At 44.0% G+C, this 17,775-nt stretch overlaps 1 protein-coding gene across 3 annotated transcripts in view; it reads left to right on the top strand.

Annotated features, from left to right (window-relative positions):
* The window catches only part of LOC146616659 (neuropilin-2-like), a 99,093-nt gene that overhangs the window by 35,887 nt on the left and 45,431 nt on the right, over positions 1–17,775 (top strand). For all 3 annotated transcript variants that reach the window (XM_085374871.1, XM_085374869.1, XM_085374870.1), the window contains exons 7-9: positions 2,444–2,599; positions 12,171–12,315; positions 17,353–17,528. In XM_085374871.1, the coding sequence (XP_085230997.1) occupies positions 2,444–2,599; positions 12,171–12,315; positions 17,353–17,528 (477 nt within the window). The remainder of the gene's footprint in view (positions 1–2,443; positions 2,600–12,170; positions 12,316–17,352; positions 17,529–17,775) is intronic.

The raw sequence follows: 17,775 nt of genomic DNA, 5'->3' as shown, positions 1-17,775 counted from the left end.
GATTGATTATCACTTAAACCTGTTTGACCTACGACCCCTAAAGCATTGCCTATTGAATGTTCTTTACAGGTTGCATTTGTTAACTAGTTAGGATCAGCTGAAGCATGGATTGACTAACCGCTGCATACCTTCTGTGTTAATTTTAGTCCTTTAAGTGATACAACTTCCTGTTTCAGATGTATGACATTCACACTTTCCTTATTTATTTTATCTTTATCTTGGAACCTTTTTTGCAAGATGCTGCACGCCAGATTGCAAACTGCTGACCTTAACTTCTCCTACAGTTTTCTGACTTGCCTGGATGCCAGCTGCAAGGCTCAGTTTATTCCCAGGTTTCCTAAATTTACTACACAGTCAGAGTGCAATACGAGCGTGGCTTGCTATGAGAGCCTAGCATCCATTTGTTTGTTAGCAGTGTCAGTAACTCAGATATTTATGCATTAAATGTTTTTAGAGGAAAAAATTTATGTATCTTTAGTGGCGGGCTGCAGAGATTAAACATTATTAAGCACATATTGTCTATGACAGACAAACGTCTCCTTTATGTTAGCTGGACCAGTGTCACAAACACAGTAGTCACAGACGTGGATTAGAAGCAGCACTTCAGACCTCATAAAAACACAGGAAGAGATTGTGGCCAAGAGGAAGTGCACAACGCCTCTCACAGCTGAAACCTCACACCCTCAGGGCCACTCTCAAAAGTAGCTGACAGAAAACAATTTGTATAAAACACATTATTTCATTTCCATGTTTTTCCTGTTTTTCCTCGGACGCTCAGACAGACGATGTGATCTCTCCCGGTTTGCGTTGGGTTTGTGTCTCTGTGGTCGGGGCATCGTGTTCCACAGAGGCTCTCAGCTGTTCCTCTGCATTAACACCTAGCACAGAGCAATGCCTCTGCATGCATGCATGCATGCATGCGTGTGTGTGTGTGTGTCTGCCTTGATGAGCAGCTGTCATAAATGCCAACGTGCCTCTCCTTCTTGTATCTTGCACCCTGTGGAGTCTTACAGCTTAGTGCTTGTGAGTGCAGGGCTGAGTTTTCAGATCAGGCGTGCTTTAATAAATTTAGGATAGCTCCTCTATTCTATTCTATTCTATTCTATTCTATTCTATTCTATTCTGGCCTGGCTCACTGAGGTGTGGTGCAGATTGATGATGCGAGTGCTGGTGGCTCTGTTATTCTAACAGCTCTGTGATTGATGAGGGACCTTCCTTCCTTCTTTGGGAAGTCTCACTTAGCCCTCAACCCCCCTGGATTTCATTCTCTTTTCTCCCTCTTCCTCCCATACTCACCCCGCCTTCTCCTCTCATCTGTTCCTCTCCTCGATTTCGTGTTATCGATTAGTTGTCTTGGTGGATCTCTGTCTGGCCCTGCCGGTGCACGCCTGTGTGTGTGTTTGGTGGAAGTAATCTGGAACACCTGTCTCTCTGACAGATAACAAACGCAGCATTTTACCTCCCCTGGTGTTTTGTACGATACCTCAGTGGGACATACAGCACACACTTGCACAGCAAACACACACAACAAGTTCTGATTAATCTGCAGGTTTCTGCAGCTCCAGTCGAGGAGAGCAAATGTTGTAATCTACACTCGAACTTTTCTCATCTGCTCCTCTGTGTGTGTGTCTTTAAAAATATGAAATACTCGGGTTAAAGAATCACAGGTGTGCTCTGATCCTGGCAGGTAACTCCACTAAAACTTCAGTGATTTATATTAATACATTTTACTTCAGGTATTTTCAGACCAGCAGTGTTTGTTATAAATATGCAGCCGTTCATTAGCAGTGTTCAGTGTCTTCCCAAACACCATCACTTATTGTTTCGTTAGACTCCTTCCATATTGAGAGAATTTATAACAACGTCTTGTTATTTTCCGTTGTTATTTAAATACCTTCATCGCTCTGCTGTGTTTACTTGTTTTGGGCACTATGGAGCAAATAAATTCGAGTCTACTTCAGGGACCTTGAAATCCCGGAGTTTGAAGCTTCGCATCCTACACAGTGCTCCCCATGTATAATGCAACGCAGCGAGCAGCATGCCAGCCACGTAGCGTAGCATCCACAATCAGGACGGGGAGGTGATTATAGCTATTGTATGGGAGGAAATTAAAATGAGCCCCGGGTCATTACTATCGATCTGCCAGGAGAGAGCCGCAGAGTGGAAAGAAACCGAGAGGAGTAGATGAGGAGGGGAGGAGAGAGTGCCGAACGGGGGAGATGGATGCAGATAACTCCAGGTGTATATTTGTGGGATTATTTTTGTGTGTCTTCAACTGCTGTTGCACTTAAAAGGTCTTCAGACATTTCTTTGATCAACGATAGCTTTAGAATGAAATCTTACATCTTCAGTACATTTGAGTCTGAGGATTTCTGTGTTTTCTTTTACTTTGTCATCATTTTCTTATTAAGTAAAAGTTTAAAACCTTTCTCTCCCCAAACAGGTGGACCTCCATACTCTGAAGGTGCTTACCGGCATTGCCACACAGGGCGCCATTTCAAAGGAAACGCAGAAGAATTACTTTGTTACCTCCTTCAAGCTAGAGGTCAGCACGAACGGAGAAGACTGGATGATCTACAGACACGGCAAAAACCATAAGGTAGGTTCAAACACACGAGGCGGGAGCTGCTAACCGGCGTCGGGCTCCGCTGGCATCTTGATGGGAGAGGTGGACGGAAATATGAGATGGATTATATGCAGCAAGAGTTGACCTCAAGCCCAAAATTTAACTGGTGTCTGCAATTACAGCCTTTCCACTGCCATTCAGTTGGCCTCATTTAAGGCTTTATGACTGAGCCAGAACCAGCACGAGTCTCCAGGCTCTCGGTGATATCTGACATCATTGTATGCAACTGCATTTACACTGCACATTCTGCTTTCCCATCCCATCTGGTTTCTTTTAGTTTCTGGTCTGAGCTCTGCCTAACGTTGACCTGATTGGGGCCGGGTTCCAAGCTGTTTTTCTCTGAGGTGTTAAGGCATGATGTGTCATCAGTGTGCACGCTGCAGTCTGGCCAGCCAGGTAGAAATAAAGCAGACGGCATTAAGAGTCTTAATGGTTGAGACTGCAATTAAAGTAAAAGAACATTCCAGTGGTTTTGGCTGGTTTTTCCATCAGAGGCGTTCTCCCCCTGCCCGTGGTCACACATGTTTGTCCTGCGGTCTAACGCCACGTCTGACTTTGTGCTGTAAACCTTTATTTCTTCATGAATGCTAATGCATGCACGCAGTCACATATGCATGCGCTTTGCTATGAGAGGGAAACAGGAGCTCCAGTCTAACCATGTGGAATTCCTTAGTGGAGATCCCACAAGACTTACAGCAAATGTTAACTCCCACAGAAGTGATGGTGGGATAAAACAGCACACAATAAAAGATGGGGATGATGGATGATTGAGGAAATGAGGGAATTTCTTCAGTTATATTTACAACATATTAAGCTTAGTTAACTTTTATTTTTAAGGAAAAAAGCTAATATCTTTGGTCATTTGTGTTATGTGGTAATAAACGGCATCTGTTTTACAGTAAATGGAAGGAATAATCTTTTACATTTCCTGTGGAAATTTGGACTACAATAATAGGAGCTCAAACATGATGTCAAAGTCGATGGTCTCATTAACTGTCCACAAAAATCTAGGCAAAAATAAAAGTTTATAGCTTTTAGAAAACTTCTTTATATATATATTTGATTTTTCCCAGGCATGTGTAAGTGTAACCGATCATATTTTAGATTAATATCTCCATCATAAGTTACAGGCACTGGCCTAAATGCTCACAGCACACAGCAGTTTATCTAGGAACTTGGATAAATCAAGAGATGACAGGTTTGTGATATTCCTGGGAAGGGTGAGGCTGAAGCTGTGGGAGCGAGAGGGTTAATAGTGTTCTGCAATCATTGGTGAACATATGCATGGGTTTTTTGAGGACCTGCAACATGGCTTACCAAAAATGCAGTTCACTCTTTCTCCTACCAAAGCTGGAAAATAGTGTCATTTTCAGCAGTGAATGTCTCCCTGGGACTGCAGAAGCAAGCATGCTAGTGCAAAGAGCTGGGAGACACAGGGACGCCGCACAACTGTGCACTTTTTAGCTATTCTAATTTTTAATATAATGCTTCATTATTTCAAGTTTGGATTGGAGCGCATTTCTAATGCTTTTGCATGTTTTATGCATGCATCATTCTCAACTACAAAGGTATAACTCAACTGCAGATCTTCATTTTTAGTGGCGCTAAAGTAAATCCACCGAATAATGAGCCATGATACTGTCCATGCAGACACGCAGCAGCTACAGCCCAGTTTCACAGTGACATCGAGCAACGAGACAATAAAAACATCCAATATGCAAAACAGATTAATGTGTCGAGGCTAGTTGCTGGTGTCACCGCGCATAATCCTGCTTGTTTCAGCCACAACCCTGGAAAGCTGTTTGGAGCTGAATACCAAGGGAGACATTGAGTTGCACGTGTGTGTGTGTGTGTGTGTGTGTGTGTGTGTGTGAGTTTCTCTGTGTGCTGCTGATTTATGGCAATCCCCTCCTCGTCACACACACACACACACACACACACACACACACACACACACACACACACACACACAGGCAGGGTCTTTCTAGCTGTTTGGCTCCCTGGTGTGCCAGTCTGTGCCGTAATCTGAGGCTTCGGCTCAGTGTTGTCCAGCACCCCTTTTAATCCACATCTACACACCACTGTCTCAGTGCCATAATAAGGATATTATGCAGATACGTACAAATATTGTGAATGTGTTGTGGCAGCATTATGTTAGATCAGAACAAAACGGCCGAGTGGATGATGGTCATTTATCTGATGATGAAACGATGATGTCAACATCTTGTCCTTTCTCGGTTGACACGCCTCAGACGGCCACTCAGCACTGGCCTTGCCCTGCTGACTTTCTCTATCGTCTTTCAGGGGTTGTTGTCGTGAGTTTGTGTGTGTCTGTGTTTTAAGCTAGAAAGATATAAATCACTCCACAGCAGTGGCCAAGACCTTTTTGGCAGTGTGTTTTATTCTGCAGTTTGTAAAACGCTGCGTCTGCATTAACAGGATAATTCAAGGAAATTGTATTTCATAATTGAAAGCAGATCCTGGATCAGTTTATGCGATAGATCACAGTTTTCCTTTTGTCTCGCGGAAGCCTTAAATCAACACGGCTAAGTTATTAATTTTGAGAAGTCGTAGCTGTTTTAGCCATCCAGGAAATAAACAGAAGTGCCCCGACTGTACACCTATCCATCCATCTCCCCTTCTTGACATTTTCATTCACTTGCCTCTTCACTAGTTCTCTCAGAAGCTCTTCATCCATCAATTGCTCCCTCCACGTCTCCTCGTTCACTCACTTCACATCTTCCTTCGGCCTCTCCTTACACTCTCTCCGCTCTCACAGCTCTCCATCATTCGCTCTCCCTCCTCCTCCTGTCTCTGAGAAAGTCATCAGGAAATACGCCGGCACGTTTGCGCCGCTTAAACAAATGCCTTTTGTGCTTGGCAGCAGCGATGCTTCGGTTTGTGTGCGTTAATTTGGAAGAATTATTGAGTTAGTGTTTTATGGGCAAGAGGCATTAAAGCAGGACAAAAAAATAATGGAAGCCACATGGATAGTTTGTTCTTGCAAAACCACCATGCATGAAATAATTAAACATATATAGTGGAGCACAAACACACCAAACAGCACACGCAGACATGTGACTAGATGCATTTACATCCTCTATCTTTTTGCATATTAACTAATCAGACACTTCTTGTGCACACATACACACACAGGTATGCGCACACACTGTGGCTTTAAACATCTGGGAGCCTGCCTGCAAGGGCGGTGCTGCTGTCACACAGCATCGTGATGATTTGTGTGATCTGTAATGTATTTGATAATGTCATTAAAGGCCTGTCGTGAACCAGATGGGGCATATGGAATACATGTTAACTTGGAGAAACTTTTCAGGCGCAAGCATGGAGTAATATCCAGACTTAATTTGTTCCTATTTGTACTTACAGACACTACCAGAGGAAAAGGGGAATGACAGACAGATGGGAAAATGTATTTGTTATTCTTATTGTGAAGCAGCGATTTGCCAAGGTTTAATCGAGAGGTCGTTGAATTTGCATTAGCCACAAAGAGATTTGTACCTGTAACTTTCTGTGTGGCGCGTTGTGCGCACGACAAGTAAGGCAGCAGTTTTCTGCAGCACGAGGCCTCGGCGTGAGAAATTATGTCGTCTCAGTTGCAGTTTTTATCTTTAGGAGCTTGAGAACTTCTCTATATAGCTAGATTTGAGCTTGACGTGGGACAAGTGTCATTACGTAGCCCCACAGAATTGCTGCAGGCAGACCTGTCTGTGGCCATTACAGAACTGGACCTCGGCCAAGACCAAAACCTCCTATTCCCACTTTAATCTGTGGGAGGGAGGATGGATGGAGAGAGAGGGATGGAGGATGGAGACGTGGGTGGAATGAGCAGGAGAGAGAGGGATCGTGATGGGAGGAAAGTGTAGAAAAGTTGAAAAAAAAAAATCAGGAAAAAAGCAAAAGGTTAGGCTGATAGAGAGAGGAGAGACCGAGCAGGAGGAGGAAGAGAGGTGGGAGCAATGCAGGTTCATAGGGGAACAAGTGAGTGAAGGAAAGAGGCAGGCGGGGGGAAAGAAGTGTTCATAGGGGAATCATGGAGCAAAAGAAACAGGGATAGATGGATGAAGCAGGAGAGGGGGAATAATGAGAATAGCAGACAGGGGTGTTGACCACAAATCCCTCTGGATAGTTCAGAGGTCTCAGCAACACAGCCTGGAAAGATGTCAGGAGAGAGAAGGAAAATAAAGCGACAGAGTAGAGGGAGGTGAGGGAAAAGCAGAAGGGAGGGCCGGGTCAGCGCAGAGCAGGAGAAAAGAGTTTGTGACAAATGAAGAAAGAAAAGCTCGGAGAAAAAGCGAGAAAAGGGACAACAGGGGATATTACGAAGGTGCCGTGTGTCGTTTGGTCTGTGAGATTTGTGCATTGTTCTGCCACACACACACAGACACACACAGACACACACACACACACACACACGCGCTCAGATTCAGCTGTCAAAGACAGGTTACCTCCCCGAAGTCTCCGTGTGCGCCAGCATGTGCCTGTGTTTGGCCTTCTTTGATGGAACGAGAGGAGATGGGGGGTGTTTTATTATTTTATAACTCAACGCATGCACATGCACACGACGCACACTCGGCACAGACATTTGAATAATTCAGCGCGTCTGTGCCGGCCCTCTCTGGCTGACTGACTGTGGCCTTGCGTGTTCTTTACTTTCCCGTGAGGTGAGCGCACTCGTTTGTCAGTCGCCTTTCCTGTAGTTACTCGCTAGATCTGATTCGCTGCCTTTTGCCTGCAAACCAGAATCTGCTACCCAGAACTCTATTGTTATTCAGCGGAGCAGGTGTGTGTAAATGAAGGAAAAATGGTATTCACTTCATGTCGGCCACCTTTGAGCTTCACTGAGAAATAAAAGTACTATTTGAAGTTTCTCTTTATGTTATTTTGTTAAGAGTATTTCTGTTTGCTTTTGTAGGTGTGTGTGTGTGTGTGTGTGTGTGTGTGTGTGTGTGTGTGTGTGTGTGTGTGTGTGTGTGTTGGAGACAGACAAAGGGGGGAGGAGCATCTGTTCACCCTACTCTTTGCCAGTATCAGCTTCCCTTGTCTTCTTACCTTGGTGGAAACATCAGCCCATTTACAAATGCAGACAGACTCTCTCACACACACAAACACAGGCTTAATAACCTGAGCTGGGCTGCAGGTGTAGTCCATTAGCTGATTGTTATTGAAGCCTTTTAGACTGAGACTGTTAACAGTGTATTTAGTTTGGTTTAAGACCTCAGGGACGCTGCGTATCCCCTTACACCTCTCTGTGGAGTCTCGCTGCGGAGCCACGACCTGGGAGCCGTTACGGGAATGCGATATTTTTGTTTGCATGTGTGCGCAAACTCACGTGTGTGTGTCATCTTTGAGATGTTTCATTCTGAAGTGTCCCTGCTCTTAAAATTCACTTTATTATGAGACTGATGTGCGGGCAGGCACCCGTCCACACAATCAAAAGTTCACATATTTTGACTTTTAACAAACGTGGCAGCATAAAATATGGCCTACGTGTAGAAAAACATATTAAATTTTTAACAAGCTGGTCAGGTTATAAATATTTATGGGGCTATTTCTTACCAGGAGAGGCGCCTGACAGCTAGAATGGCTGGCCTCTAAGGTCTCCCTGTGTCCGAGCAGGTTAAATCCAGGTGTTCTGGCTTTCTCCTGAATCATCTCCCGCATGATTCTGAACTGATTCTGCAGTGTGCATGGTTTGTGTCTTAACCCTGTGAAGGACGGGCAGCTGTATCCCATATTTTTCCCAATATCAGCCAGGATAGCCTCCAGCTGCCCCGTGACCCTGCAAGTGGTAAAGATATAAGTTCACAGTCCTGATGAAGACAGTGACAGCAGTAGCTCAGCTGCAGCACGCGCAGGTACAAGCTGCAGCACGCGCTGCAGCACGCGATGCATCCCTGATGACCCTGAACGAAGCTGGTAACTGAAACAGTAACAGAACCAAGTTCGTGTCAAAGTTCTTGCTCACAGCTCCGCGGAGCCAAACACTGTTTGTGCAAACGTTAAGCTGCAAAAAAAGCTGCAGGTTAGACTTTCACGCAAACATACACGTGTGCAGAAGTATCCACACACACGTAAAAGTATGTGTGATTGTATATGTGCCCACTGAAAATGTTTCAGTGGGCACCCTGGGAAATCAGAAAGCACCCGCCAGCCCCCAACTCCTCAGAGTGAGACTTCATAATTACACTTTTACACAGTGACACACACACCCTGACACACACACACACACACACTTGTAATTACAGTCTGCTACCACAATCCCATTAAGTCTTTGGGGCCTGTAGGCATTTTTCCATCATTTAACAGGTCACAGTTTCTAGTATGAATGCTTTTGTAAGGGCGTGAGTTCACAGAGGCCGACTTTGTGCTGTACACCCACTGGGTCACGGGTTCAATTCCCAGCTGGCCTGGTGGCCTGCTTCTGTTCTGTTCCAAGTCACAAACTCCTTTCATCCATATTTTGTCACCCCTGACGAGTCCTGCTGTTCAATGGATTGTAGACAGGAAGAAAAAAGTGATTTTTATCTTTCACACACACACACACACACACAGACGCTCACACGCACACACACACACACACACACACACACACACACACACACACACACACACACACACAGACGCTCACACGCACACACACACACCTAAAACAAGGCAAACATCTATAAATGCGTAGCCAAGCAAGTAATTGCAATGCCTTTGGCTCTGTTGAACAAGGCTCACCGCTCTGTGTAATAAACACGCTATGATGTTTTCAGCATTAATGTAACATAATAGAAAGAGTGTTAAGGAAAAAGAGGCTTATTTGCTCCTGTAATGAAACAACAGCATGGATTATCTTCCTTGAATTTACAGCCGTTTATCATCAGCGAGAGACGAGATAGAGACATCGGAGAAAAAGACAGAAACGAAGGGAGAAAAGGAAATGAGAGAGCAGAACCCCAGCTGTTCTGTCCTGCTGGGAGACCAGCGGAGATGGCTGTTGGCGAGAGAGACTGTCAGATAGACAGAGATATAAAGCCTTGATGTCAAAGACAAAAAGGGTCCTTCTAGCTTGCATTCAGTTTCCTTTTATCTGAACTTGTGTGCTCAGAGCTCAGAGGGCACCGTGTGAGAGCAGAGACACATTACATGCATGTGGGGGGACAGTGGTGTCTGCACGCAGTGTGTTAGCGCATGCCGTGTGTGTGTTTGTGCATCGGGGGGTTACGATGTGTTTTTCTTCATGCTGTTTTCCTGCATGTGTGTGTGTGTGGTTGAGTCGAGAGGACGTGAGAAGAGGATGCTCTCCCACATACTTACGCCCGTGATTTATTGCACACTGCATGCCCTCAGAGTGTGTGTGAGTGTGTGAGTGAACCTTTGCACCCCTTCCCTCCTCGGTGAACAGTCACTTTATTAATTTTGTGGCTTTATGTAATCACGTAGAGGAGAAACATTAATCTGCTGCCTTTTCACCTCACATTAAGTTTCATTAAGTGTTGTCTTGAATCACAGCTGTGGACAGAGGCGTAAACTTAACTACAAAGCAAAAGATTATTGTTTTTCATCATGCCACGGTTTAAAGAAACTAGATGGTTGTATCATATGTGTCATCTTTCTACCACTTACAGTCAGGGGAAAAGAAAGTGCTCACACTTTCACTTCTTTTTTTTTTTTTCCGCCTGTCCCATTTGGTTCTTTAGCCATCAGAATTGTTGTCTGAAGACCAACAAGGATACCCAATGGATTTACTTTGCCAAATGGATCATCGTGGCATTGCCGTATTGGTCCATTTGGTCGATCTTTGTTTTTATTATTTATTATATTTTATTTTCAGATGTTACAGACGGGACAGACATGAGTGAGGGATAGGAAAGGGAGAAAGAAAGAGGAAGGAAAGGAAAAACAGAAGGGGAGAGGGACAGTGAGAAAGGGGGGGAGAAAAAAAAAAAAAATCTCCTGGATCACCTGTTGAGAGAAGAATAGAAAACAAGCAGAAAAAAAACAAAGCAACATACTAAACACAACACCATCGCATTAATCTAGCTAAGTGTAAACAGCAGTAAATACTAAATATTCAATGTTGTTGTGCAGCACGCAGGACAGATGTGCTTCGAAGTAGCAGCCAAGAAAGGTGTAATTTGGGTCTACGAGCAGTGAACACCCGTGTGCATACCTGTGTGGATCAGCGCGCTTGTATTCCAAAGGTTTCTCCATGTAATGATCTGCTAGGGAGTGTGTGGGGGGGCCACAGCCCCGTCCTCCGGGGTGTGAAGCGGGTATGGAGGAGATCAAAACTCCAGACATCCAGAGGCCCCTCTGTTGGTCTTCCATGGTCTCACACTTTCACTTCTAAGAGTTTACATATCAGGACACAAATGATCACGTGGTCCTCAGCAGGTCAAGTGCATACAGCATCGGATTAATATCAACAATATTAGATTGTGTCATTATTTATTTAACAGAAATTAACCAAAGAAGAGAAAAAACTCAACTCAAATATCTGTGAGCTGATAAAAGGACAATAATTTCAGTTTATTTGGCCAATGTGTAAAATTAAATTAACAGTTTAAAACATTTGAAGGTTAATCCTGCTGTACAGAATAGCTGGGATTTAAGATAAGATAAGATAAGATAACCTTTATTATTATTATCATGTGTATGCAGTACTGTGCACGAATATTAAGCCGCCCTCATTTTCTGTATATTTTGCAAACATACATGGAAATACAGCAACAACTGAGTTTGTGCAATTCTAAATAGTCTTCAGGAGTCGTTCTCCAGGCTTCTCGGAGGTCATTCAGAGCTCTTCTTTGGTTGTTTCTGCCTTTTGTACCTTTCTCTGATTCAACACTGCTTCAATGATGTTGATGTCTGAGCTCTGCAGAGACCAGTCCATGACTGATCATGTTCCACTGTGTTTGTTTTCACAGCACTGCCAGAGTATTGGGATCATTGTTGTGCTAAAAAAGGAAGCTGTTGGCATTCAGACACTCTTTACATGGTTTTGCATGTTGGATCAAAATCAGTTTTATCAAGATCTCCAACACCGGTGGCTAAAATGCAGCAGCAAATCACAAAAGAGCCTCCACCGCGCTCGAGAGATGGCTCTCGTAGCGTGCCGAAAGATACGACTTAAAACTAGTTCTTTGCTACATTGCCTCTTCTTGTTCATTCCCTGAAATAGACGACTTTTTCATGTGTCAATGATTCATAGGTCAGGATTAAGCAGCTTAAAAAACAAGCAAAAAAGCATTTCTCTGAAATTGGATCAGGCAAAAGGACGAGACTGAAAATGAGTGAAAAGCAGCCAATGTCCTTCAGGAAGCCGGAGAACTTTGGCTCAAGAGCATTTAAAAAAAAGACAAAGTCTGGCTCATTGGAAGGAAATAAAAGAGAGATGACTTTTGCACATCGCTGTATGCAGCTCATAGAAGTGTGACTCAGCAATATTGGGCTGTCTCCCATTATCCTTACTGAGCTCCAGTTCTGCAGACGGACTCCAAACGTCGCACTTCTAAATGTTCCTTTCTGTCTGCAGGTTTTCCATGCCAACGCTGACGCCACGGAGGTGGTCCTCAATCGAATCCCACAGCCGGTCCTGGCCCGCTTCGTGCGGATTAAACCTCAGACGTGGAAGAACGGCATTGCGCTGCGGTTCGAGCTCTACGGCTGTCAGATCACGGGTAAGACAGATGGTGCTTTTTTTTCCTGCGGAGTTTCTCAGACTTTCTCGGGACAGGGGTCAACCTCCTCCTGGGATTCCAGCGAAAACACAGAAGTCAGTTTGTCAAGTGCAGGAATATGTGGAAGGTTTTTCTTTATTTGTATAATCTAATAATAAACAGGTTTGTAATTTGTCCATCCATTAACTCCTATTCATAATTCTGTTCATGCCGCCTTCTTGTCTTTTTCTCCTTTTCACATGTGTGCAACACACCCACCCTCGTGTGCACTCTTGCCCTTTCATATACATACACCCCTTCTCTGTCTCCCCCACACACACACACACACACACACACACACTCAGCCCTAATAGAATAATACTAGAGTGTGATGTGTGGGTGATAACATCAGAGAGTAACAGGCTCTCAGCTTTCATCTGCAGCCCTGGCAAACAAACACGATTTCAACCAGCATAATCAGCTCAATACTATAAATAGATAAAACTTAATTAGACTGTCTGTGTTTGTGTGTGCGTCTGTGCGTATATGGTAAAAGACAGAGAGTTTCAATCCATTTGAGCATATCTGTGTGCATGTGTGTCCCGCTCCACTGTATCATTATTAGGTTAGGGCCTCTCTCTGCTGCCATCGTAGCGGCCATTGAGAGGGACAGATATGCTCTTATCCAGGAGGGCTATTTCAGCACCCACACAAATCACAATCACACCGAAACAATATGATACTGAGTGTGTGTGTGTGTGATAGATAGACAGGGATGTGGAATATATCAGGTATCTTGCCTGTGTTTTTATTTTTTTACTCTATTTTAACACCTGAAATTGCATTATATATCACTCTGCCTTTTTCACTGCTTTCAGGAGTGAGAGCATATAAAACCCCCGTTTTTTGGGGCATCGCCCTGCCTTTTGCTCATCCCTGCCACCTTGCGATTCCTGTCATCCATCATGAGAAAAACATTGAGTTTATATGCAAAGTCTTGACACTTTCAAGGCTGGTTTTTGTAACGAGGGATGTCAGAGTTTGATATTTCCGAGGCTCGTGGCGAGAAGCAGAAACTGTTCTGCTGCAGTTTCAGGGAAAATGTCCATAACCTGCTGAAAAAGCCCAAACATACCTGCTAATGGCCATGCAGTATCTTTTCTGAGCACACAGACATGCAGGCAAACACACAGTCAAACACACTGCCAGGGGGAATGTGATAATGCCCTACACAAGCCTATAAAGGCAGACATAAAGCAGTCAGTCACTGACATGTCATTAACTTAAATCACACTTTTATGTCTTCTGCTCTACTTTTTCCTCCGTCTCTCTCTCGTCAGTATGTTTTTCTTCCTCTGTCCTTCTTTTACCTTTGCTGACAGCCACCATTCCTTCTTCCAGCATCCCTTCTTTAAATCTTCCCGTCCCTGCTCTTCCTCCCTCCATCGCTTCTCCCTTAATCTCATTTTATTTTAGCACCGCAGCACTTATCAATCATTTATTTTTAGCACCTTTTACTATTTTTCCCAGCAGGGCTTGTGTAGCGTGTGTATTTGTAGAAACTACACACGTGTGCGTCCAGCTGTGCGTATGCATCAGCTAAGTAGCGCCTCGGCGCCGTACTTGTGAGACCCCGTTATCAGAAACGGCACAGTGGGAGTTTGTGTTCACCTGTGTGTGGGCGAAACATCAGAGCATACGTGAGAGGAAATGGGCTTCTGAGAGACCTTTACTGTCCGACTGCTGTGTGCATGTGCGTGCATTTGAGAGCTGAAACTATTTCTGCTATGCTATCTGTAGAGGTGATATGCTGCACTCCTACGTTAAAGGAGCTGCTAAAATACACTGATGCAGGAAATAAGAAACACAAAATAAATGACAGGGGAACAGCGTTTCCTTCTAGCTAATCGGTTTTCATGTCTGCTGTAGAGCTCGAAGGAGCCATCCAGCCTGGCTGGAGCTGTTGTTGTTTATTGTTGATTCATTATTTACCATTCTGAGGCACAAACGTCACGGCATTAAACATTCATCTCCGTGAAGACCTGAAGAATGTCACCATCAATCACCGTCAACCTTCACTGTCAGCCGGCTCTCTCTCTTTCCCACTTGCATCTCCCTCGCTCCCTCTTTCTCACCCTTTCCTATTCACTTGCTGCCTTTTCAGTCCATCTCCCCGTTTGACCTTTTGTCTATCTCTTTATCGTCCCTTTGTCCTCTAACTCCTCCTCCTCACCTTTGTCTTCCTTTCCTCCATCGCTCTTGTCTTCGTCCCAGATCAGAACTGGTCACTTTGGTTTTTTTGGTTCCTTTTGTGTTTCGTCATTATTCATGGCAGTACCATATTTTGATGCTTGTCGGACTAAAAACCATTTGTCAGTGTAATAAACAGTATCCCTTTGATCTCCAACATGCTTTCATTAAGTGCTCCCATTTGAGAGTTCTCTGGCTCAATTCCCCATGAAGAATCCCCCTTTGGTAGGCAGGTTAAAATTATGCATCAACTTTGCAGCAGCAGGAAGGCAAAATAATGAAATGGGCTGATGGAAAGCAGCTCAAAGGCACCGCGCCGCGTAACACACAAGTTGTTGTTTGTGTCACAAACACAAGATTTTGCTCCCAGATTAGATCAAACAGTGTCGCCAAAATATTCCAGACCTGAAAGCGACGTTCATTTATGAAGGATTGTTAAAAGACAGATGCTTTGGTGTAGCAGGAGCCTGCAGACGGAGAACAGTTTGGACAGTCCAGCATCGTTTGAAGAATCATGAAAATATCAGATTATGGCCCGTTATGTCCAAATTACTTACCAGATACAGTCCTGTGCAAATGTGTCTTTGTATTTTCTGTCTTTGTTACTTTGTTACTAGCAGCCTGTCCCAAAATTCAACTAAAGAAATGTCTTTAGTTGGCTCAATAAAAAATAACAAAGTTTGACAGACATGAAATTGGATTTTTGCACCAACAAGGTGATTCCCAAAGTGCGATTAGCTGGAAACTTGGCATATCTCAGCCTGGTGTGCAGTGTGTCCTTAAAAATTTAAGAAAACTGGACCAAAGTGGCGGACTGAAGAAGAAGTGGTGTGTCCTGGACTGGACTGACTGTGGCTACAGGTCTGATGGAGCGATGAATGCAAATTGGACATTTCCAGTTCAAGTCGTTGTCAGTATGTACGCAGGAGGTCAGGAGAGCGGTCCAACAGTGAGTGCCAGTGCAGTGAAGGCATATCCTAGCTGAAAAAACACACAGTGGAGCTTCAGTCATGGATGGGTCTCCCCAGGACTCGGACCTCAGCATTACTGAAGCAGTGTAGGATCATCCTGACAGAGGACACAAAGACAGAAACATCCAAAAAGAGCTTTAAATGTCCTTCAGGAAGCCTGGAGAACCGTTCCTGAAGATCCTCAGGGAAATTAGAAGAAAGCCTTTTTAACGAGGAAGGTGGTCGACATGTGCTGTACCTTTATCCCCAACAATACTGCTCCAGATGGCTCAGTAACCCGAGCTCTGGAGGGCCGGAAAATTTGTCTAAAACGATGCATGAGCACTCAGGTATCGGAAACCCAGTGGAGTCCTGGGTGGCATCCGTGTTTGGACGGGTGGATTCAATCTACCTGAGGAACTTAGATGCCATAGAGTGGGCCGAGGAGTGATACAACACGAGGTGTGGTGTCCTTTTGGAATGTCAAAAGAGGGATGTGGAGATACAGAAATTCTTTTATTGCTGCCATATAATCTGCATCATTATAACTGCATTAATAACATTCTTTACAGCATCATTCCATTTAATAATATTTCTTACAGATACTGCATTACAGTTGTTTATTGAAGATGTCCATTTGAGGATCCTTCCATTATGTTAACTTTTATTACAAGTACGGTTAGAAGTATTTTATGCACATTGCATATCTGTGCCTATTTTGAGTTGATGTTCGGTTCATTAAGGGTCTTAAGCTTCACTGCCGTGACTGTCCAGGTGATCCATGCTGAGGGAAACTAGAACATAGAAGGATAACTGCATGCTTACAGTACATATAATACATATAATCTAGGAATAGGCCTGAGCAGAGGCCCAAATGTTTCCAGCTTCTTGTTGCAAACCTGTTGCATTTTATTCTACTTGGTAACAGATGAGCAGAGTCAAGAATTAGCCTCAGAGACCCTGAGGGCTTAAGATTTTCACCTTGTATGGAAGGTGTTATCAAAATGAGAAGTTCTATGTCTGTTTATAGCTATTAAAGATGTACAAGATGTACGATTAACTGTGACTCATGTCAGGAACCTATTTTAATCTGTCATTGACGCCATGGGGGGGGCGTGTACCCCACTGCTTTATAAGTGTCCACAACATGTATTTTGGTCAGAAGACATATGTTGATGTTTTCTCCGGGCTGTTAATAAACTCAACGTTTGATTGCACTTTTCTGGGGCCTCCGTGGTTTGTGACACTGCTCTGCATTGATCGATTTTGCGACATACCAAATATTGATTTTCAAGCGTTGTGCAAACTCCGTTGTTGCCCTATAGACTCTATTTCCATGTATGTTTGCATATCGTTCAATAAGTTGCTGCAGTTGTTTCTTACGAGCGACATATAAAGAACCGAGTGCTGTATATTACTCCAGAGGATTTCAGATTTTTAGCTTCCGGGCAGCCTCTAATATTACATAACTAGTTTCATATGCAGCATGAAATTCCCAGCGGTAAACATACAGTGAGCTGTAACAGCAGAGGACAGGAGAGCACATCACTGCATCAAACTTTAAATTCATAAAATCAACCATTTAGCACCAGTGTTGTTGCTGCTTTAATGTTTTTAGCTGCTGACTGATGTTTGAGGCACTGAGTCAGAGGACGGGAATGTTTTCCAAAACGTTCCCAAACTGCTTTTCTTTTATTAACAAAACGAAAAGAAATGAGGGGTATCAATGTTTGTTTTGTGCACTGATTGTAATAAGCTGGCAGAATAAATAGAAATCATCTTTCCTGCCTTAAACTTGATAAAAAATCCTCAGCGGTAGCATTAAGCACTCCTTCCTCTCTGTGTTCTGATCTATCAGATGCCCCCTGCTCAGAGCTGCAGGGCATGTTGTCTGGGTTGCTTCCTGACTCGCAAATCACTGCGTCCTCCATGAGGGACATCCACGGCTCCATGGGGGCCGCCAGGCTGGTGGCCAGTCGATCAGGCTGGTTTCCCAACCCAACGCAACCCATAGTTGGAGAAGAGTGGCTGCAGGTATGTCGCTATAGCCTAGCATCATTCTGCTCTGTCTTTTGATTTTTTTAAACTGTGTGTGAGCGGCGAGGGGTGAGCTGTCAATCACAAGGAAGCCACGACGTTGACCAAAACCTGCTTTGTCATAAATTTTACTCTTAATGGCAGCACAGTATAGGAACGCACTTCAGTTTATAACGGAGAACACTTGAAACCAGACACTGAGACCATAAACGTCAGAACATCAGAAAAGGTCGTCTGAAGTGAT

This window comes from Diplotaxodon limnothrissa, linkage group LG16 (genome assembly GCF_057381915.1).
Source record: "Diplotaxodon limnothrissa isolate DT_005_m linkage group LG16, D_limnothrissa_male_GT1.1, whole genome shotgun sequence".
NCBI lineage: Eukaryota > Metazoa > Chordata > Actinopteri > Cichliformes > Cichlidae > Diplotaxodon > Diplotaxodon limnothrissa.
Note: the sequence above shows the minus strand (reverse complement) of the source record. Positions and strands in the feature narration are given on the sequence as shown.